Source organism: Engystomops pustulosus, chromosome 10 (assembly GCF_040894005.1).
Source record: "Engystomops pustulosus chromosome 10, aEngPut4.maternal, whole genome shotgun sequence".
Lineage (NCBI taxonomy): Eukaryota > Metazoa > Chordata > Amphibia > Anura > Leptodactylidae > Engystomops > Engystomops pustulosus.
Window position 1 is genome coordinate 93,197,352 of NC_092420.1, and position 22,897 is coordinate 93,220,248.

At 51.4% G+C, this 22,897-nt stretch overlaps 1 protein-coding gene across 3 annotated transcripts in view; it reads right to left on the reverse strand.

Annotated features, from left to right (window-relative positions):
* USP24 (ubiquitin specific peptidase 24) overlaps positions 1 to 20,780 on the reverse strand; it is a 65,771-nt gene extending 44,991 nt beyond the window's left edge. For 2 of the 3 annotated variants that reach the window (XM_072128703.1, XM_072128701.1), the window contains exons 1-12: positions 20,374 to 20,779; positions 6,718 to 6,883; positions 6,131 to 6,198; positions 5,149 to 5,292; positions 4,948 to 5,070; positions 4,452 to 4,487; positions 4,230 to 4,295; positions 3,805 to 3,870; positions 3,133 to 3,207; positions 1,676 to 1,834; positions 605 to 719; positions 417 to 520 (exon numbers count right to left, since the gene is read on the reverse strand). In XM_072128703.1, the coding sequence (XP_071984804.1) occupies positions 417 to 520; positions 605 to 719; positions 1,676 to 1,834; positions 3,133 to 3,207; positions 3,805 to 3,870; positions 4,230 to 4,295; positions 4,452 to 4,487; positions 4,948 to 5,070; positions 5,149 to 5,292; positions 6,131 to 6,198; positions 6,718 to 6,883; positions 20,374 to 20,619 (1,368 nt within the window). In that variant the 5' untranslated portion in view covers positions 20,620 to 20,779. Of the gene's footprint in view, positions 1 to 416; positions 521 to 604; positions 720 to 1,675; positions 1,835 to 3,132; positions 3,208 to 3,804; positions 3,871 to 4,229; positions 4,296 to 4,451; positions 4,488 to 4,947; positions 5,071 to 5,148; positions 5,293 to 6,130; positions 6,199 to 6,717; positions 6,884 to 20,373 lie in introns of all 3 variants that reach the window. The other variant, XM_072128702.1, reaches the window with a different exon arrangement.
* Between the last annotated feature and the right edge of the window lie 2,117 nt (positions 20,781 to 22,897).

Sequence of the window (22,897 nt, forward strand, 5' to 3'; positions counted from 1 at the left end):
CGATATATTACCTCCATAATCAAACACTTATCTACTTTTCACAGGATATTCATTAAAAAAAACCCTCAAAAAGGTAGATTAAATACAACTCCTAGAAACTCCAATAAAAAAAAAAAATAGTGAAATGGATTTAAAATCTTTTGAAAACATAGAAAAAAGTTAAAACCAAAACATGGGAATAAAGGGTAGATTAGTTACTTGCTGAATGTGAACTTCTGTCCATGGTTTAAGAAGTTTTTGAATACATTTTGCGATTGTTAATTGGAATTTCTTAGAGCAGTATTCAATTTTGCTTTGAGTTTGTAGGTCTGGAACCTGAAGCCCAGAAACTTTGGTGGAACATCTGATAAATCCCAGGCAAGAAGGACTTCTTCACTTTGTTGTAGTATATGACAATCAATCAAAAACACTATTACCTGAATGTTCCATATTTTGGAAAGTTCATCTAAGGACAATTTACTGCCCAGCAGTTCAATGATTCCCTTTATGCGGTCACAGTACTGTGCTTGGTCGATGTTACCTGTGGGGAGAGAACGATAAGACTGTATATGTTACTACACTGTAACGAAAGTCCAGCTGTGCACATAGTGGATGCGGTACACACCTTCCAGTGCTATTGACAGGACAGAGTTCTCCACCAGCCAGTCTAGTAGCCGGTCTGTGTCTATGGCGTTCTTCACAGATTTGGATAAAGTGCTGTCCTCAATCAATTTGGTTACCTGAAACAGAAATTTAGAAATGTATAATAGATGAAAATACATACAGGCAGTCACCTACTGAAGGACACCTGACTGTTTTAGAGTGTAATTCTGATGTACATATGCACCTGATATGATCACATGATTAATCATGTTGTCTCTATATATGGAATGTTGGCTTTATTACATTGCTTGAGAAAGGCTCCTGAATAGGGTCCGAAAAGTTGCACTTGGGTAAATAAAGCACCCACCCGTTTTTTACACTATGTTTGGTGTGCAGTCTCATTTTAGGATTGTAGAAGTCTCTTCACTGACTCCTCACCAAACAGAGCGCCCTCCATTGTGAAGTGGCTTATCTAGGTATTGCAATAATCTGCGACGGATGATATAATCCTCAAGGCAAGTCATCAATAATTTAGCCCTGGGAATCTCATTTAGATACATTTTTGTTTTCTTGTTTATTTTTTTTCACGAACTTTGTTGCTTTTTACATCATGAAGCTACAACTTGTCATCTGATCGGCTTGTTACAATGTATCAGGATAGATAATGTGAATAGCAAATGTCATTGCATAGACTGACACAAAGTAACAGCTGTGATGGCAGAGAAATGAGACATATAAGCAGGTGATTTCCTTCTTTGCACTAGAACGTTACGTAGTTTGAAGCAAATCAAGTGTAGGACGTCATACGGTGGACATGGAATATTCAGGCATCACTAAGGCCACGTTCACGCGTTGTATTTTGAAAAGCGTTACAGCAGCAGGGGAGGGGTGATATGCCGAATTACATTACTGTTAACATTTGCTCTTACAAAACGCAATGTAAACGCAACGTTACCGCATGTGTCAACAATTATGTAATTTGGCAAATCTCCTCTCCTCCGCTGTTGTAAAGTGTTTCAAATTGCAATGTGTGAATGGGGCCTCAGAGATCATGCAAGTCCTGGTTAATGGCAGGGACATGGGGGTCACTTACTTCTTTCAGAGAGTTCATCTTTGCGCTGAAGTGAGGAGACTTGAGCATTCGCAGTAAGATGTCCAGCCTGAGGTCGTCCACCACGTTCACCAGGTCTGGCTGGAAACGCATGCACAGTAATTTAATGGCAGAGAGGAGCTCGGGGATACTGACCAGCCGCTGCGGGGGAAGAGCCAAGGACAATGTGTCAGACAACGCACCCTAAAACTACAGACATACAACCTCCTACACATTATACAAGTCCCTGCACAGAGATCCAGCCATGATTAGGGTCAAGACACCGAGGAGCCATAGCCCGGCCGCATAATTCACATATAATCACCCAGATTATGTCATAACAGAGGACCTGCAGGCCTCACAGGTACTAATAATAGTGCAGACAGTACGGTGCAATAAGATAACAATCAGGAGATTTCCCAATAGTCAAGTGTTAGGTGATTTCCAATGACAAAAACAAAACTGAAAGGGAATCCATCCAGACTGCAGCCAGTGTTATGTACTGTCCCTGAAGTGATGTGTAATCAGACTCGATGTTAGTAGCAGCAGGACAGTCCTATATAGATTAATATTCCTGGATTGTAGCCTCACCAAGCGCACTGGGGGCATGTTTTCACACTGCTGTGAGCAGACAATGTTAGGTAATGTCCCTGGAGAGATGAGTAATGAGACCTTTGTGTTTGTCATTAGTAGCAGCAGGACTGTGATATATGGATTTATATTCCACGATTGTAGCTTCTCCTTCTCCAAGTAAAACATGTCCTCACACTGCTCTGCGCACTCGGCACTGAACTTCTTCACAGCACTCTATCCATTGCATTGCAGTGTGAGGACATGTTCCCAGGACACTTGGAGAAGCTACAATCCGAAAATATAAATCCATAAATACCGTATGCCGTCCTGCTGCTACTAACAACATACATGAAGGTCTGATTACACATCTCTCCAGTGACAATAACCAACACTGGCTGCAGTGAGCACAGAGCACAGCAGTGTGAGGACACACACCCAGTGCATTACAGTTCTGCTGCTACTAACAACATACACCAAGGTCTTATTACTCATATCTCAACATTATCAGCAGTTTTTCATTTTTCAAAACTCCAGATTGCTTCCCTTTAAGTATTAAAGTAATTTTTCTAATAGATAATAGGGTAGCACCTCTGTTACAATGTTACTTACTGGATGAATTCTAGTAAAGAGTTTTTAAAGATGATTTATAATAATATGAACATTTGATCAGGTCATTTTAAGTAGTGTGTTACAAGTATTTGGACAAACAGAGCTAAACAATTCTGCTCTATAGATACCTGGTTACTATGTATCACTACTAATAATGGTCTCCATCTCCAGCTCTGACACACTGCAACAACCCATCAGCTGTGTGAGCTGCTTTCTATAAAAGGTTCTTATTCTAGGAATGTAAACTAGAATTCCCAGCGAGATGCACATAACCTCACCTTGTCCTTGAGGTCCTTCTCCTCCACGTTCTGTACGTATTTGATCATGTTGTGTATCACCCGATCCAGCATTGGCTGAGGGGGAGGACATAAGGCACATGTCACAGAGTAGATGCACACAGACATATCATAGCGAGCGTAGCCTGTAGTGTAAAGTATGGAGGTCATACCTATACACTATATAACAGATCGCTAGGGGTCAGGAGACTAGTAGCTACTCACATTATGGGGCAGCACAAAGTCATGACTATCCCTGTAGAGTGAATGGAGAGCTGGGCACACATGTGGACTGCTGCCAGGGAGTAATTAGGAGCTTTTGGTCTTCCCTCAGTGTATCCTTATGTATCTTTCAATGGGACAAACCCTTTCACACAATTGCAATTTAAATGTAAGCTTTACCTTAGTGTTTTACACATCAATCAGGATGAGAACCTCCATGCTTTATACTGCAGGCTGCATTTAGAGAGGTAGAAAACAGTGCAAAAGCAGCATAAAATTATGTATGTGGGGTATAAAAAAAAAGGAGAGAACACAGCGATTTTCATTAGAGGGGCAGAACATTGTTCTTTCAGGATAGCTGTGGCCCCTGCATAACGGCAGCCAGACCCTACTAATCGAACTTCTAGTACTGGAAAAGGAGTCTCATGTCAGAGATTTTTAGCGGCCACTTACCTGTACAGTAGAGGAATTGAGGTATTCTGCACATACGCCAAGAGGTTGAACCAATGCTGACACTTCCTAGAACAGTAAAGAACAGAAAATCACATTTTATCACAAGAAGAATCCCCGGCAGTGGTCGTCACCCAGGGGTGCATCATGTCCCCTCTGCCATCAAACAGCTTGACCCACACAAGTCAGCCCCAACAATTTGCATTTGATCTCTCTGCGGAAATGAGGATAACACGGAGTCTTAGACCAACCCCTTTCATACAACTAGTCCATCTATAAATGTCCACTGCACTGTTACAATGTATCACTGCAGGTTACAAGAAGCAGCAGGACATTTTTTTACTGACAACAAGAAGAGGTTTTGTAAAATTCTGTGATATTAGAAAATTTGATCACAATGCCATTTAGAATTAAGTAAATAGATTTACCGCCAGTTCGATTTCATCAGCGTTCAGTTTCGCCTGAATTGCTGTGAGACCGCCAAGTTCTCCGAACTGCAGAAACAAGAATAACCGGACACAACATCAGCAAGTGCTCAAGTATGGCTCCAGGCATGTATCCTGCCCCCCAGCACGAGGAGACAACTCTCATCCTCACATTGCCAGGTAGGATCCCTTCAAATAAGTTAAAGCATAAGATTGTGTCCTTACCCTATTCACGAGGTCCACCAGCCAGCCGTGCGGCTCCTGTAACGACACAAGAGAATGGTACAATGACCTGGGCTGTATATTATATATATATTGTGTTACATCATATCGTATATGGTTTATAATACATTGTATAATATTGCACTGTTTACATTATATGGTATCGTATGTATAAGGCCACATTCACACGTTGTACATACATCCCCCATAGGTCGGCAATTGGCGCATGTATAGCATACATCGCTATGAAGAGGGTCCTCCTCTCCCGGGCACCATCATGTATATAGTATAAGGCTATATTCACATGAACGTGTGCCCGCCGATATAATGAACTGTATACATTATATGATATTGTAGGGATTGTATACATTGTGTTGTATTGTACTGGATACATTATGATTTTGCACACATTATATAATCTTGAATATATTTCACAGTACAAAGGATGTGGTACCGTAGGATTGTATATATTGTATACTGTTCCTTCTATAAGCCATACCTTCTGCAAGGCGCTGGCCGGGGACACGGCGTAGGTGTTTCCCTCTCCAAAGACATCGGTCCAGTTCTTCTGACACATCTTCATCCGATTCTTGAAATGATATTCATTGTCGGGGTTAAAGGCCTGGAACACAAGATCATTATTTATCCAGAACTATCCGTGTAGCTCCCTGCATCTCCCAAACAAGGCCAGAAAACCTACCACAGTGAGGACCCCCAGGAGCCCGGTGGGGATGGGATCTTGTTTGATCCGTTCTGCTACTAGATCCACCAGCAGCATCAGCATGTTGTAGATCCCCTCGTGGATCTCCGTTCCCCATTTGTGGACAGCACTGGATGTCAGCAGCTGCGAGAAACCAGAGGAAAGTCAGAGCCTTCAGACTGAGCGCAGGACCCCGGCTGTAAGGTCATAGATTGTCACACATGCAGGACGAGCCCTGTCCACATACTACAGATTACAGAGGGTCCTGTACCCAGCTGGCTCCAGAGCCGTCAGTCATTAGCAAGATCGGCTCTAGTTCTGGAGAACAATAGGCACGGCTAATGAATAAAACGGGGGAATCCAGCAACTGATCCCAAACTGGACCGAACTGGATTATTCTTAAAAAGTGCCGGACAGATGATAAATGTTTGATCACATGGGGTCCGGTATCCAAGACCTTCCTATGATGGGCAGAAAAGATACTGTACTCCATTAACCTTTCCTATACTAAAGACTTGTAGGATCAGCTCACTCTGGAGTCCCTCTATAGTATCTATGCAATCATGGAAGTAGTACAGGGTGGAGGTGAGCCCATGTTACAGTTGGGCCGCATGACCCGGACATGTTGCTCGATTGGCAGCCGAACAATCCAAGAAATCGATGCCCAAGCAACTAACCAAATCGGCAATTTGTCCGGGTCGGATGGCCAAACCCAAACGCTGAGTCTAGTATAGGGCAGTATAGGGCCACTTACATTGTACGGTTCTGGTTTGTTTGGGGCGAGTCTTGGCGATAGGACCCCACATGATCAGACATTAATCCAAGATCCTGTGGAAAGGGGAATTATGTCCATTCAAATAATATCTTACAATAATCCATCAGGTTTTCTAGATTATAGGAACCTCCCTGTAGACAGATCCAATGCAGCAAAGCAGAACCAAATGCCTGAGAATCCGCAGGAGCCTCCAGCTACAACATTTACCTTCTTAAAAGCCTCGGGCATACATCTCTCCATGAACCTCTTGCAGTTTTCATCAGAGTCTGACAGACCTGTAGAGAGAAGGAGGTCATCATATGATGTGTTATAGAGCAGGATGACATCACTCCTATGTATGATGTCAGTGGGTCCCATGATACATTACATTTTAGTGACTGGTACCGTGCGTTTGTATCTCTGCTATCCTGCTCCATCACCTTCTCTATGTATGCCTAGCCTTACACAGCACTGCCAATAACGTGGTCTTATACTGGAGTGTACAGCCACAGGGAGACCCCAGACTGCACCTTACAACAGAGAAATCCAAACTGGAGTGACCCAAGTGCAATGTAGATGCTGGGTGTTGTAGTGCACAAACAGGCCGCCATACACAGGGTCACAGACACCGCAGCTGCTCCTCATGGGACACAAGATATGTTATTTTTAGGTGCTGGACGGTGGCCACCGAGATTATTCCAGCTCCCTGTCGGATACATGAAGACTCAACCCCACAGCCAAACTATGGACTCCGTGTAAAGGTACCAATGTCATAATGTTAGCGATACAGCCCGGTCATTAAGAGGTTAACCTACCGAGCTTGGCCAGATACGTGGAGGCGATCAAGCACTTGCCCAGGGACTCCTCTCTCTTGTAGGGGATGGACCAGTGGTCGGTCAGCACCCGGCTCTCCAGCTCGTACAGGTTTGTGGTGGGGAACTCGATGCTTTCTCCAGAGCAGTTTCCATTCTCATCGTTTTTCTAAAATTAACAAAATTTTAAAGAATTAAAAAAGAAAAAAAAAAAAAAAAAAGCTTATTAAAATGAAACCATTATTCAAAAAATCCCAGTATAATCTGTGCCGTCCATCAGATTGATACAATCTCGTAATGTTTCTATTGCCTGATACATTGTAACGATGGCCTCACCTATGGACACAATGTTCTGTGTGACCGTATACAACAGCAGGACGTTTCTATTCACTGACACGGATCAGAGGCACTGACATCTATGATACGCATCACGTCTTGCTCTCAGAGAATTGGTTAGATTTCGGGGATTATTCTTGCAAAGATTTTGTGACGTTCACTCCCTGATTCTACTGTCAAGGTTACTGAATGTATCACAAAACAGATCCAAATCTACAAAGTGCAGTAACATCTCAGGACAGTAATGTTACAGGAATCCTGGAAAACACCCCTGGGAGGTGCAAGGAGTCACCTCCTGTAAGACAGAGGGGTAAATAAGAGACCCAGCGATGTGACGCTGCCCCCTCCCTGATCCGAAGGTCCGATGCCATCACATGATTTGGGATGTGCTCAGGATTTTGGCAGCGGCGCAGGATTTATTCTGGGACATTGTGTGTGAATGAGGCCGCACACAGGAGCTTTGTCTGGGGGGAGAGCGAAGGGAAACGAATTGAGGGGAATAAAATTATAAAGCAATGACCTCTGTGATACCTTTTAAGACTAGCGGAGACACCGCGATGATCCTAATAATGAAGCTGCTGCAGCGCCCCTTTGGTGCTTTGTACACTACACCACTATAGCCTGCACGGCTGCACCATACACTGGACCTGCAGATCAACGCCTGGGACAATATGCATCTGAGCCGTTGCTCACCCAGCTTTCCCAGACTCCAGAACGGGAAGGCAGCAGGACTGTGGGAGTAGGCCAAAGACAGACAGTAATTCTTGAGGACAAGCTCACCCAGCTTTCCCACAGTCCTGTCCACACAAAAGGCACATTGGAGAAAGGTCAGGAACCTAGGAAAGCTGGATAACCCCCCAGGTATGGGAGCTGCTGTTTATCACAGAGGGGGGCGCAATGCACGTAACACACATACAAATGCCTGCATTATCCATTGGGCGGCTGCAGGTGACATCCACTGCTCCTCCGGGCACTGACAGGCGGATTTATCCGATGTCTCATTCACACTGAGCCCATTGATTCATCCGTCCGCACAGCTGGAGGAACAGAGACGCAGTGTAACAAGTCGCCGAACCGCGGGAGAGCGACACAGACCGGGCGCTAACTACAACGCCACAAAGAGCGTATTCTATCACATCATCCAGGACGTCCGCTCACTCACCCCAATCATCCATTATCAAACCTACAGCTGCTTATAACGATAATGAACAGAATGCGACATCCACAGTAAAGACTGACATCACCTGAGCAATAACAGCAACACATCTATAATGTCTACTACAACATGATCACATATACATGTACGTGTCCGGGATACCCCATTAACATCAGTCTGGTATCAGAGGTCCCCGGGCCCCAAACCTTAATATAAGAGGACAATCCCTTAATGTGATCAAACTGCTGTGTCCAGAGACTGTGCAATGTTTACTCTGGAGAGAAGAGAAGATTACACAACAGTCTCACATGTCACATCCCAAATATATCATATACAGAGACCAGGAGGAGGAGGTCGCCCCCACTGCACCAGCAGCAGAAAAGTGAGTGCAGCTCTGGGGTATAATACAGGATGTAACTCAGGATCAGTACAGGATAAGTAATGTCATGTATGTACACAGTGACTGCACCAGCAGAATAGTGAGTGCAGCTCTGGGGTATAATACAGGATGTAACTCAGGATCAGTACAGGATAAGTAATGTCATGTATGTACCCAGTGACTGCACCAGCAGCAGATAGTGAGTGCAGCTCTGGGGTATAATACAGGATGTAACTCAGGATCAGTACAGGATAAGTAATGTCATGTATGTACACAGTGACTGCACCAGCAGCAGAATAGTGAGTGCAGCTGTGGGGTATAATACAGGATGTAACTCAGGATCAGTACAGGATAAGTAATGTCATGTATGTACACAGTGACTGCACCAGCAGCAGAATAGTGAGTGCAGCTCTGGGGTATAATACAGGATGTAACTCAGGATCAGTACAGGATAAGTAATGTCATGTATGTACACAGTGACTGCACCAGCAGCAGAATAGTGAGTGCAGCTCTGGGGTATAATACAGGATGTAACTCAGGGTCAGTACAGGATAAGTAATGTCATGTATGTACACAGTGACTGCACCAGCAGCAGAATAGTGAGTGCAGCTCTGCGGTATAATACAGGATGTAACTCAGGATCAGTACAGGATAAGTAATGTCATGTATGTACATAGTGACTGCACCAGCAGCAGAATAGTGAGTGCAGCTCTGGGGTATAATACAGGATGTAACTCAGGATCAGTACAGGATGAGTAATGTCATGTATGTACATAGTGACTGCACAAGCAGCAGAATAGTGAGTGCAGCTCTGGAGTATAATACAGGATGTAACTCAGGATCAGTACAGTATAAGTAATGTCATGTATGTACATAGTGACTGCACCAGCAGCAGAATAGTGAGTGCAGCTCTGGGGTATAATACAGGATGTAACTCAGGATCAGTACAGGATAAGTAATGTCATGTATGTACACAGTGACTGCACCAGCAGCAGAATAGTGAGTGCAGCTCTGGAGTATAATACTGGATGTAACTCAGGATCAGTACAGGATGAGTAATGTCATGTATGTACATAGTGACTGCACCAGCAGCAGAATAGTGAGTGCAGCTCTGGAGTATAATACAGGATGTAACTCAGGATCAGTACAGGATAAGTAATGTCATGTATGTACATAGTGACTGCACCAGCAGCAGAATAGTGAGTGCAGCTCTGGGGTATAATACAGGATGTAACTCAGGATCAGTACAGGATAAGTAATGTCATGTATGTACACAGTGACTGCACCAGCAGCAGAATAGTGAGTGCAGCTCTGGTGTATAATACAGGATGTAACTCAGGATCAGTACAGGATAAGTAATGTCATGTATGTACTCAGTGACTCCACTAGGAGAATAGTGAGTCCGCACACTCCGGGGCTGGATACTCTACAGATATCATTGTGCAGTTTCTTCCTCTGCCTTTCATTTGATCATCATAAATGAGAAGTAACATAACAGGAAGTCTGCGGTGAGAGAGCGATGCGTCTCCTCTGTCCGGCCTCCGGGATGTGTTCACATGACAGATGGGTCTCAGCCCAAATTCTAGAATTTTGGGGGAATAACTTTCACCTCCTGGAGATTCTTTATACAGAAATGAGAAGCAGAAGTCACAGTATTTACCATCCGTCTCTATAGTGACTTCGACTACAACAAGTATTCCAAACCCCAGAAAAACCAGGGATACATCTGCAGAGCATCGCACCCGTGACCATCACTTACTATGAGTGGGAACTATGGGACATACACTGCAGTCTCTGTAACACACAGGAAGAGTTGTGCGAAGCTCAGCGCAAAGGCCACAGCAGTGTGAGGACACTACCCCAGTGCACTTGGAGAAACTATAATCCTGGAATATAATTCCATATATCACAATCCTGCTGCTACTAACAACATACACAAAGGTGTGATTACACATCTCTCCAGGGACAATACATAACACTGGCTGCAGTCTGAAGGATCACATGATGCATCTGCCGACCCTTAACAAACATCTAACATGATCCGACTCACTGTGTACATACATGACATTACTTATCCTGTACTGACCCTGAGTTACATCCTGTATTATACTCCAGAGCTGCACTCACTATTCTGCTGCTGGTGCAGTCACTGTGTACATACATGACATTACTTATCCTGTACTGACCCCGAGTTACATCCTGTATTATACTCCAGAGCTGCACTCACTATTCTGCTGCTGGTGCAGTCACTGTACATACATGACATTACTTATGCTGCACTGATCCTGAGTTACATCCTGTATTATACCCCAGAGCTGCACTCACTATTCTGCTGCTGGTGCAGTCACTGTGTACATACATGACATTACTTATCCTGTACTGACCCTGAGTTACATCCTGTATTATACTCCAGAGCTGCACTCACTATTCTGCTGCTGTTGCAGTCACTGTGTACATACATGACATTACTTATCCTGTACTGACCCTGAGTTACATCCTGTATTATACCCCAGAGCTGCACTCACTATTCTGCTGCTGGTGCAGTCACTATGTATATACATGACATTACTTATCCTGTACTGATCCTGAGTTACATCCTGTATTATACCCCAGAGCTGCACTCACTATTCTGCTGCTGGTGCAGTCACTGTGTACATACATGACATTACTTATCCTGTACTGACCCTGAGTTACATCCTGTATTATACTCCAGAGCTGCACTCACTATTCTGCTGCTGGTGCAGTCACTGTGTACATACATGACATTACTTATCCTGTACTGATCCTGAGTTACATCCTGTATTATACCCCAGAGCTGCACTCACTATTCTGCTGCTGGTGCAGTCACTGTACACATACATGACATTACTTATCCTGTACTGATCCTGAGTTACATCCTGTATTATACCCCAGAGCTGCACTCACTATTCTGCTGCTGGTGCAGTCACTGTGTACATACATGACATTACTTATCCTGTACTGATCCTGAGTTACATCCTGTATTATACCCCAGAGCTGCACTCAATATTCTGCTGCAGTCACTGTACACATACATGACATTACTTATCCTGTACTGATCCTGAGTTACATCCTGTATTATACTCCAGAGCAGCACTCACTATTCTGCTGCTGGTGCAGTCACTGTGTACATACATGACATTACTTATCCTGTACTGATCCTGAGTTACATCCTGTATTATACTCCAGAGCTGCGCTCACTATTCTGCTGCTGGTGCAGTCACTGTGTACATACATGACATTACTTATCCTGTACTGATCCTGAGTTACATCCTGTATTATACTCCAGAGCTGCACTCACTATTCTGCTGCTGGTGCAGTCACTGTGTACATACATGACATAACTTATCCTGTACTGATCCTGAGTTACATCCTGTATTATACCCCAGAGCTGCACTCACTATTCTGCTGCTGTGTAGTCACTGTGTACATACATGACATTACTTATCCTGTACTGATCCTGAGTTACATCATGTATTATACTCCAGAGCTGCGCTCACTATTCTGCTGCTGGTGCAGTCACTGTGTACAATAATGACATTACTTATCCTGTACTGATCCTGAGTTACATCCTGTATTATACTCCAGAGCTGCACTCACTATTCTGCTGCTGGTGCAGTCACTGTGTACATACGTGACATAACTTATCCTGTACTGATCCTGAGTTACATCCTGTATTATACCCCAGAGCTGCACTCACTATTCTGCTGCTGTGTAGTCACTGTGTACATACATGACATTACTTATCCTGTACTGATCCTGAGTTACATCCTGTATTATACCCCAGAGCTGCACTCACTATTCTGCTGCTGGTGCAGTCACTGTGTACATACATGGCGTTACTTATCCTGTACTGATCCTGAGTTACATCCTGTATTATACCCCAGAGCTGCACTCACTATTCTGCTGCTGGTGCAGTCACTGTGTACATACATGACATTACTTATCCTGTACTGATCCTGAGTTACATCCTGTATTATACTCCAGAGCTGCACTCACTATTCTGCTGCTGGTGCAGTCTCTGTGTACATACATGACATTACTTATCCTGTACTGATCCTGAGTTACATCCTGTATTATACTCCAGAGCTGCACTCACTATTCTGCTGCTGGTGCAGTCACTGTGTACATACATGACATTATTTATCCTGTACTGATCCTGAGTTACATCCTGTATTATACTCCAGAGCTGCGCTCACTATTCTGCTGCTGGTGCAGTCACTGTGTACATACATGACATTATTTATCCTGTACTGATCCTGAGTTACATCATGTATTATACCCCAGAGCTGCACTCATTATTCTGCTGCTGGTGCAGTCACTGTGTACATACATGACATTACTTATCCTGTACTGATCCTGAGTTACATCCTGTATTATACTCCAGAGCTGCACTCACTATTCTGCTGCTGGTGCAGTCACTGTGTACATACATGGCATTACTTATCCTGTACTGATCCTGAGTTACATCCTGTATTATACCCCAGAGCTGCACTCACTATTCTGCTGCTGGTGCAGTCACTGTGTACATACATGACATTACTTATCCTGTACTGATCCTGAGTTACATCCTGTATTATACCCCAGAGCTGCACTCACTATTCTGCTGCTGGAGCAGTCACTGTGTACATACATGACATTACTTATCCTGTACTGATCCTGAGTTACATCCTGTATCATACCGCAGAGCTGCACTCACTATTCTGCTGCTGGTGCAGTCTCTGTGTACATACATGACATTACTTATCCTGTACTGATCCTGAGTTACATCCTGTATTATACCCCAGAGCTGCACTCACTATTCTGCTGCTGGTGCAGTCACTGTGTACATACATGACATTACTTATCCTGTACTGATCCTGAGTTACATCCTGTATTATACTCCAGAGCTGCACTCACTATTCTGCTGCTGGTGCAGTCACTGTGTACAATAATGACATTACTTATCCTGTACTGATCCTGAGTTACATCCTGTATTATACCCCAGAGCTGCACTCACTATTCTGCTGCTGGTGCAGTCACTGTGTACATACATGACATTACTTATCCTGTACTGATCCTGAGTTACATCCTGTATTATATCCCAGAGCTGCACTCACTATTCTGCTGCTGGTGCAGTCACTGTGCACATACATGACATTACTTACCCTGTACTGACCCTGAGTTACATCCTGTATTATACTCCAGAGCTGCACTCACTATTCTGCTGCTGGTGCAGTCTCTGTGTACATACATGACATTACTTATCCTGTACTGATCCTGAGTTACATCCTGTATTATACCCCAGAGCTGCACTCACTATTCTGCTGCTGGTGCAGTCACTGTGTACATACATGACATTACTTATCCTGTACTGATCCTGAGTTACATCCTGTATTATACTCCAGAGCTGCACTCACTATTCTGCTGCTGGTGCAGTCTCTGTGTACATACATGACATTACTTATCCTGTACTGATCCTGAGTTACATCCTGTATTATACTCCAGAGCTGCACTCACTATTCTGCTGCTGGTGCAGTCACTGTGTACATACATGACATTACTTATCCTGTACTGATCCTGAGTTACATCCTGTATTATACTCCAGAGCTGCACTCACTATTCTGCTGCTGGTGCAGTCACTGTGTACATACATGACATTACTGGTCCTGTGGCTATAGAGGGTTATGATGCTGGGAGTGCAGGCCCGGGGGCTATAGAGAACTATGAGTGCACACTCCAGCTTTTATTACGTTAAACCAAGTTCAGGACTATCTGGGTCGTCTCTACATTGCAGTTTTACATTCAGGATTAGGGGGCAGCTGGATCCTGACCCCAATATTGCAAAAATAAGGAATCTTTTTTTTCTTTTATAAACCAGAGATGTTTAGTAAAAGTTAAAAGGATCAAGTTCTCTGCTCAGTCGCTTCACACGAGGCTGAGAAGATTCCCGAGAGACGATACATGGAGTCCCAGGCGGGACGGCAACAGACATCATACAGCGGAGCCGCACATACAACTCCGCACCCCATAGTGGCAACACGAATGTGCAACAGGATCATCTTAAAGGGGTTGTCCAAACTAAAAATACTGATGATGACGTATTCCAAGGATCAGATGTTCTTGTAGCTGATACATAGAGAATGGAACAGAAAGCAGACAGCGCCGTTCTCTGTGTAGTGGACAGAGCTAGTTAATGCAAATCAGCTTTATATCTATGAATAGGAGGTAAGTGACTCAGTTCAGCCACTACACAGGGAACGGCGCTGTCTGCTTCCATTATCTGTGGGGCTTGATGTTAATCTGATGCCCAGGACTTCATCCATAGATCAGTTATCAATGTTATTAATCTGAAAAACACCATTAAAGCCGCCACTAGGGGGAGCTACCAGTAGTCAGGGGTAATACAGGATTCATTCCCTCCCCTATAATTCAGGTGTAATACACATGTGACAGGGTGCGGGGGTCTCCTGGTGCCTCCTTCAGGGCGGCTGCGGCTCCAGTACTGAGACTATAAGCAGTAACCACAGAGGAGACGTCTCTGCAGCGACAGATAGTGACACGTCCTTGCGTCAGACAACGTCCCCCGGGAGGGATCATCTGCAGAGACAAATCACAGGGGAGAAGCCCAAACTAGAGACTCCGAGGCCTTACAGGAAAAGCCAAAACATAATAATACAACACGTGTCCCGAGACTCATCCCTCATAGACCACAAATCAGCTGAGGAGTCGTTACAATGTATCCAGTGTCATACACACTGCTCTGCTGACAGCTCGCTACAATGTATCTGCTCTAGAAAATACAATGGGGCAGATTTATCAAGCTGTCTGAATGTCAGAATATTTCTAGTTGCCCATGGCAACCAGAGGAGGAGCCCCCGGCAGGCAGGGGCCGCCGCAGAGGAGGAGCCCCCGGCAGGCAGGGGCCGCCGCAGAGGAGGAGCCCCCGGCAGGCAGGGGCCGCCGCAGAGGAGGAGCCCCCGGCAGGCAGGGGCCGCCGCAGAGGAGGAGCCCCCGGCAGGCAGGGGCCGCCGCAGAGGAGGAGCCCCCGGCAGGCAGGGGCCGCCGCAGAGGAGGAGCCCCCGGCAGGCAGGGGCCGCCGCAGAGGAGGAGCCCCCGGCAGGCAGGGGCCGCCGCAGAGGAGGAGCCCCCGGCAGGCAGGGGCCGCCGCAGAGGAGGAGCCCCCGGCAGGCAGGGGCCGCCGCAGAGGAGGAGCCCCCGGCAGGCAGGGGCCGCCGCAGAGGAGGAGCCCCCGGCAGGCAGGGGCCGCCGCAGAGGAGGAGCCCCCGGCAGGCAGGGGCCGCCGCAGAGGAGGAGCCCCCGGCAGGCAGGGGCCGCCGCAGAGGAGGAGCCCCCGGCAGGCAGGGGCCGCCGCAGAGGAGGAGCCCCCGGCAGGCAGGGGCCGCCGCAGAGGAGGAGCCCCCGGCAGGCAGGGGCCGCCGCAGAGGAGGAGCCCCCGGCAGGCAGGGGCCGCCGCAGAGGAGGAGCCCCCGGCAGGCAGGGGCCGCCGCAGAGGAGGAGCCCCCGGCAGGCAGGGGCCGCCGCAGAGGAGGAGCCCCCGGCAGGCAGGGGCCGCCGCAGAGGAGGAGCCCCCGGCAGGCAGGGGCCGCCGCAGAGGAGGAGCCCCCGGCAGGCAGGGGCCGCCGCAGAGGAGGAGCCCCCGGCAGGCAGGGGCCGCCGCAGAGGAGGAGCCCCCGGCAGGCAGGGGCCGCCGCAGAGGAGGAGCCCCCGGCAGGCAGGGGCCGCCGCAGAGGAGGAGCCCCCGGCAGGCAGGGGCCGCCGCAGAGGAGGAGCCCCCGGCAGGCAGGGGCCGCCGCAGAGGAGGAGCCCCCGGCAGGCAGGGGCCGCCGCAGAGGAGGAGCCCCCGGCAGGCAGGGGCCGCCGCAGAGGAGGAGCCCCCGGCAGGCAGGGGCCGCCGCAGAGGAGGATCCCCCGGCAGGCAGGGGCCGCCGCAGAGGAGGATCCCCCGGCAGGCAGGGGCCGCCGCAGAGGAGGATCCCCCGGCAGGCAGGGGCCGCCGCAGAGGAGGATCCCCCGGCAGGCAGGGGCCGCCGCAGAGGAGGATCCCCCGGCAGGCAGGGGCCGCCGCAGAGGAGGATCCCCCGGCAGGCAGGGGCCGCCGCAGAGGAGGATCCCCCGGCAGGCAGGGGCCGCCGCAGAGGAGGATCCCCCGGCAGGCAGGGGCCGCCGCAGAGGAGGATCCCCCGGCAGGCAGGGGCCGCCGCAGAGGAGGATCCCCCGGCAGGCAGGGGCCGCCGCAGAGGAGGATCCCCCGGCAGGCAGGGGCCGCCGCAGAGGAGGATCCCCCGGCAGGCAGGGGCCGCCGCAGAGGAGGATCCCCCGGCAGGCAGGGGCCGCCGCAGAGGAGGATCCCCCGGCAGGCAGGGGCCGCCGCAGAGGAGGATCCCCCGGCAGGCAGGGGCCGCCGCAGAGGAGGATCCCCCGGCAGGCAGGGGCCGCCGCAGAGGAGGATCCCCCGGCAGGCAGGGGCCGCCGCAGAGGAGGATCCCCCGGCAGGCAGGGGCCGCCGCAGAGGAGGATCCCCCGGCAGGCAGGGGCCGCCGCAGAGGAGGATCCCCCGGCAGGCAGGGGCCGCCGCAGAGGAGGATCCCCCGGCAGGCAGGGGCCGCCGCAGAGGAGGATCCCCCGGCAGGCAGGGGCCGCCGCAGAGGAGGATCCCCCGGCAGGCAGGGGCCGCCGCAGAGGAGGATCCCCCGGCAGGCAGGGGCCGCCGCAGAGGAGGATCCCCCGGCAGGCAGGGGCCGCCGCAGAGGAGGATCCCCCGGCAGGCAGGGGCCGCCGCAGAGGAGGATCCCCCGGCAGGCAGGGGCCGCCGCAGAGGAGGATCCCCCGGCAGGCAGGGGCCGCCGCAGAGGAGGAGCCCCCGGCAGGCAGGGGCCGCCGCAGAGGAGGAGCCCCCGGCAGGCAGGGGCCGCCGCAGAGGAGGAGCCCCCGGCAGGCAGGGGCCGCCGCAGAGGAGGAGCCCCCGGCAGGCAGGGGCCGCCGCAGAGGAGGAGCCCCCGGCAGGCAGGGGCCGCCGCAGAGGAGGAGCCCCCGGCAGGCAGGGGCCGCCGCAGAGGAGGATCCCCCGGCAGGCAGGGGCCGCCGCAGAGGAGGATCCCCCGGCAGGCAGGGGCCGCCGCAGAGGAGGATCCCCCGGCAGGCAGGGGCCGCCGCAGAGGAGGAGCCCCCGGCAGGCAGGGGCCGCCACAGAGGAGGAGCCCCCGGCAGGCAGGGGCCGCCACAGAGGAGGAGCCCCCGGCAGGCACAGGCCACCACAGAGGAGGAGCCCCCGGCAGGCACAGGCCACCACAGAGGAGGAGCCCCCAGCAGGCACAGGCCACCACAGAGGAGGAGCCCCCAGCAGGCACAGGCCACCACAGAGGAGGAGCCTCCAGCAGGCACAGGCCACCACAGAGGAGGAGCCTCCAGCAGGCACAGGCCACCACAGAGGAGGAGCCTCCAGCAGGCACAGGCCACCACAGAGGAGGAGCCTCCAGCAGGCACAGGCCACCACAGAGGAGGAGCCTCCAGCAGGCACAGGCCACCACAGAGGAGGAGCCTCCAGCAGGCACAGGCCACCACAGAGGAGGAGCCTCCAGCAGGCACAGGCCACCACAGAGGAGGAGCCTCCAGCAGGCACAGGCCACCACAGAGGAGGAGCCTCCAGCAGGCACAGGCCACCACAGAGGAGGAGCCTCCAGCAGGCACAGGCCACCACAGAGGAGGAGCCTCCAGCAGGCACAGGCCACCACAGAGGAGGAGCCTCCAGCAGGCACAGGCCACCACAGAGGAGGAGCCTCCAGCAGGCACAGGCCACCACAGAGGAGGAGCCTCTACCTCTGCCCCCGGGAGTGGAGGCGTCTCGGGGAGTACAAGCTGCGGAGGCGCAGACACCCCACAGTCTGAGCACCACAAGCATCACATGGCTGAGGACACGTCACATATCAACATATCTCTCAAACCTTTCATTACAGTTCAGTCCTTATTTTTCAGCCTAAGGCTCATCCTGAGCTGCCTGCTTCCTGAATAAAATGTGAAGATTCCATTACACCCTGACAGGACACACAGGGGGCGATGTGACCTTTAAATGTCTCTATGATCGGCTCTGCACATACATGTAACACGTGGACAGCCCCCGCAGCATCAGCATCTTCTACAGAACACAGAAACAAAACCTCAGCTCTGTACAATGCAGCAGAATGCAATCTATTGTTCTCTGCTGTCAGCCAGTTCTATGCTAGGTAAAGGCTGACCGCAGGGAGACAAGTGATGAGCTCTAGAGACCATCCTGACCCCGTGGTCATCACCTCATGTCACACCGACATCACATGTATCTCAGGACGCCGCCAGGTCACATGACCGCAGATGAACAGACCTCCCAGCTGACTGTCTCCCCCCTCTAGGGGTCTGTGGTAAACGTCTGATGTGGTGTAATAGCGCAAGATCTGGGGAAGACCCCATAGACTGTGGTGCCGGAGGGGAGGAAATGACTGTACTGCACCAGGGGCTGAATTTTACTATAAAGATATCCCGCCTCCCCCCCTGGGGCCACCCCCTCCTGTCATCCCGCCTCCCCCCCTGGGGCCACCCCCTCCTGTCACCCCGCCTCCCCCCCTGGGGCCACCCCCTCCTGTCACCCCGCCTCCCCCCCTGGGGCCACCCCCTCCTGTCACCCCGCCTCCCCCCCTGGGGCCACCCCCTCCTGTCATCCCGCCTCCCCCCCTGGGGCCACCCCCTCCTGTCACCCCGCCTCCCCCCCTGGGGCCACCCCCTCCTGTCACCCCGCCTCCCCCCCTGGGGCCACCCCCTCCTGTCACCCCGCCTCCCCCCCTGGGGCCACCCCCTCCTGTCACCCCGCCTCCCCCCTGGGGCCACCCCCTCCTGTCACCCCGCCTCCCCCCCTGGGGCCACCCCCTCCTGTCACCCCGCCTCCCCCCCTGGGGCCACCCCCTCCTGTCACCCCGCCTCCCCCCCTGGGGCCACCCCCTCCTGTCACCCCGCCTCCCCCCCTGGGGCCACCCCCTCCTGTCACCCCGCCTCCCTCGGGTGACCCCCTCCTGTCACCTCCCTCCCTCGGGTGACCCCCTCCTGTCACCTCCCTCCCTCGGGTGACCCCCTCCTGTCACCTCCCTCCCTCGGGTGACCCCCTCCTGTCACCTCCCTCCCTCGGGTGACCCCCTCCTGTCACCTCCCTCCCTCGGGTGACCCCCTCCTGTCACCTCCCTCCCTCGGGTGACCCCCTCCTGTCACCTCCCTCCCTCGGGTGACCCCCTCCTGTCACCTCCCTCCCTCGGGTGACCCCCTCCTGTCACCTCCCTCCCTCGGGTGACCCCCTCCTGTCACCCCCCTCCCTCGGGTGACCCCCTCCTGTCACCTCCCTCCCTCGGGTGACCCCCTCCTGTCACCTCCCTCCCTCGGGTGACCCCCTCCTGTCACCCCCCTCCCTCGGGTGACCCCCTCCTGTCACCTCCCTCCCTCGGGTGACCCCCTCCTGTCACCTCCCTCGGGTGACCCCCTCCTGTCACCCCCCTCCTTCGGGTGACCCCCTCCTGTCACCTCCCTCCCTCGGGTGACCCCCTCCTGTCACCTCCCTCCCTCGGGTGACCCCCTCCTGTCACCTCCCTCCCTCGGGTGACCCCCTCCCTCGGGTGACCCCCTCCTGTCACCTCCCTCCCTCGGGTGACCCCCTCCTGTCACCCCCCTCCCTGGGGTGACCCCCTCCTGTCACCCCCCTCCCTCGGGTGACCCCCTCCTGTCACACACATGGCGGCGGGGTGACAGCTCTCACCTCGGGCTCCACCACCTCATGGTAGGCGGGCGGGGGGTCGAAGCCTGAGCTCCTGCTGCCGTCTCCCCGGGAGCCGCTGTCCATGGGCTCGTAGCCGTAGTCCAGGCCGGGCCGCTCGTTAGTCAGCAGGGCCACCGCCTCGTTGATGTCGTTCTTGGCCAGGCGCAGGGCCTTGCGGATGGCGCCCGGGTCGGAGAAGCCCATGCAGAGCAGCGTGGTCATGTGCTGCTCCTCCTCGGTCTCCATGCTGCCGCCCGCTCCTCACACCGGGGATCACGCCCTGAGCCTCACGGCAGAGCTCCTGTGCGCCGCCATGTTGACTGGCAGCCCGGACTGTCCGCCCCGGACACGCCCACACTCGGCTGGAAGCGAGGGCGGGGACGGATGTGTCACCTGACCGGTCACATGACCTCTCAGAACCGGATGGCCATGTTGTGGCTGGAACAATGTTTTCTCTTCCGGAGGTCGGGCGGTGGCACGTGACCCCCGAGCCGGATCTTATTTGCGGCCATGTTGTGGCTGGCGTAATTCCCTGGAAGCTTTCTGAGCCTCAAGTGACCGCCATGTTGCGAATGGCATTGGCAGCTTCACGGCATCTTCCTTCTACTCTGAGTAAGAGCTACAATAGGCAACCAAAGGTGAGGGTCTATTATGGAGCTGCACAGAGCACAGCAGTGTGAGGACACACCCCAAGTTAAGAGAAAACAACTGAGGCCCTGTTGCAGATCACGTCAGAGTCTGATCAGTGTTTGGTCAGTGAAAAACTGACATTTTGCATCAGAGTTTGTTCAGTGTCTCAGTTTTTCACGTGTGTTTTCAATGTGTTTTTATCTCACGCATTGCACTTGCCTGTGTCTCAGAGTGCGATGCGTTTTTGGTGCATCTCCATAGACTTGTATGGTGCGTTTTTCATGCGCGTCACATGCCGAGATTTAAATGCGTGAAAAAAATGATTGTAGTGCGTCAGAGTGCAATGCAAGTTCTGGACTGTGCCCGTTCTTTAATGTTAAAATGACTTGCACAGATATTTCAGTAGTGGGTGCGCTGCAATTGTGTCGCATGCAACCATTTTTTATTGGTGCAGCTGCGATGGCTTCCATGTGACACAGATTAGGGGGCCAGTCCTATGATGGCCAGTTATAACCCAGGTCTCTGGTCTTATGATGTCACACAGGTGCACAGCTCGCTAAATCTCTGGTCATGTGATGTCACTTAGGTACACAGCTCATCACATATCCTGGGTTATGTGATGTCACACAGGTGCATGGCTAGTTATATCCTGGGTTATGTGATGTCACACAGGTGCACGGTTCGTTATATCCCTGGTCATGTGATGTCACACAGGTGCACGGTTCGTTATATCCCTGGTCATGTGATGTCACACAGGTGCACGGCTAGTTATGTCCCCAGTTATATGATGTCACACAAGTGCACGGCTCGTTATATCCCTGGTCATGTGATGTCACACAGGTGCATGGCTTGTTATATCCCTGGTCATGTGATGTCACACAGGTGCACGGCTCGTTATATCCCTGGTCATGTGATGTCACACAGGTCCATGGCTTGTTATAAGACACAGCTCTGGTTACTTATGAGCCATTCACCTGTGTGACACTGCATTACTAGGGATATAATAAGCCGTGCACCTGTGTGACATCACATCACCAGGCATATAACAGGGGGTGCACCTGTGTGACATCACATCACCAGGCATATAACAGGGGGTGCACCTGTGTGACATCACATCACCAGGCATATAACAGGGGGTGCACCTGTGTGACATCACATCACCAGGCATATAACAGGGGGTGCACCTGTGTGACATCACATCACCAGGCATATAACAGGGGGTGCACCTGTGTGACATCACATCACCAGGCATATAACAGGGGGTGCACCTGTGTGACATCACATCACCAGGCATATAACAGGGGGTGCACCTGTGTGACATCACATCACCAGGCATATAACAGGGGGTGCACCTGTGTGACATCACATCACCAGGCATATAACAGGGGGTGCACCTGTGTGACATAACATCACCAGGCATATAACAGGGGGTGCACCTGTGTGACATAACATCACCAGGCATATAACAGGGGGTGCACCTGTGTGACATAACATCACCAGGCATATAACAGGGGGTGCACCTGTGTGACATAACATCACCAGGCATATAACAGGGGGTGCACCTGTGTGACATAACATCACCAGGCATATAACAGGGGGTACACCTGTGTGACATAACATCACCAGGCATATAACAGGGGGTGCACCTGTGTGACATAACATCACCAGGCATATAACAGGGGGTGCACCTGTGTGACATAACATCACCAGGCATATAACAGGGGGTGCACCTGTGTGACATAACATGACGAGGCATATAACAGGGGGTGCACCTGTGTGACATAACATCACCAGGCATATAACAGGGGGTGCACCTGTGTGACATCACATGACGAGGCATATAACAGGGGGTGCACCTGTGTGACACTAGGGTTTTAACGTGCTTTGTGCCTGT